The sequence below is a fragment of the Camelina sativa genome, unplaced genomic scaffold (genome assembly GCF_000633955.1).
Source record: "Camelina sativa cultivar DH55 unplaced genomic scaffold, Cs unpScaffold02365, whole genome shotgun sequence".
Taxonomy (NCBI): Eukaryota; Viridiplantae; Streptophyta; class Magnoliopsida; order Brassicales; family Brassicaceae; genus Camelina; species Camelina sativa.
In genome coordinates this window covers 995-1,361 of record NW_010923477.1, presented here as the reverse complement: position 1 = coordinate 1,361, position 367 = coordinate 995, and the positions used below count along the sequence as shown (strand labels likewise).

The 367-nt window shown below is 46.0% G+C and overlaps 1 protein-coding gene across 1 annotated transcript in view; it reads left to right on the top strand.

Moving 5' to 3' along the window:
- Nucleotides 1–6: 6 nt before the first annotated feature.
- LOC104774315 (protein PAT1 homolog 1-like) overlaps nucleotides 7–367 on the top strand; it is a gene marked incomplete at its 3' end in the record, with an annotated part of 1,348 nt that continues 987 nt past the window's right edge. Inside the window, exon 1 of the mRNA XM_010498948.1 lies at nucleotides 7–259. Coding sequence (XP_010497250.1) covers nucleotides 18–259 — 242 coding nt within the window. The remainder of the gene's footprint in view (nucleotides 260–367) is intronic.

Below are 367 nucleotides of genomic sequence, written 5' to 3'. Positions count from 1 at the left end.
GTCCTACGCTTGGTAACATGGTGCAACCTCATTGGGTCACTGATCCTTGTCTTATGCACGGAGATCATTCTGGTTTGTTACATAGTTTGGTGCAACAACAGCATCAACAGTTGCCTCCTCGAAATGCTCTTATGTCGCAACATCTGCTCGCCCTCCAGCAGAGACAATCATATGCTCAGCTTGCCGCGCTACAATCCCAACTGTATAGTTCCTATCCTTCGCCATCACGTAAAGTCCCTTTTGGAGTTAGTGAAGTTAGGGAACACAAACATAAGTCATCTCATAGAAGTCGAAAGAACAAAGGCCTCTCTCAACAGGCATCAGATGCAGCTAGTCAGAAAAGTGAAAGTGGGCTGCAGTTTAGATC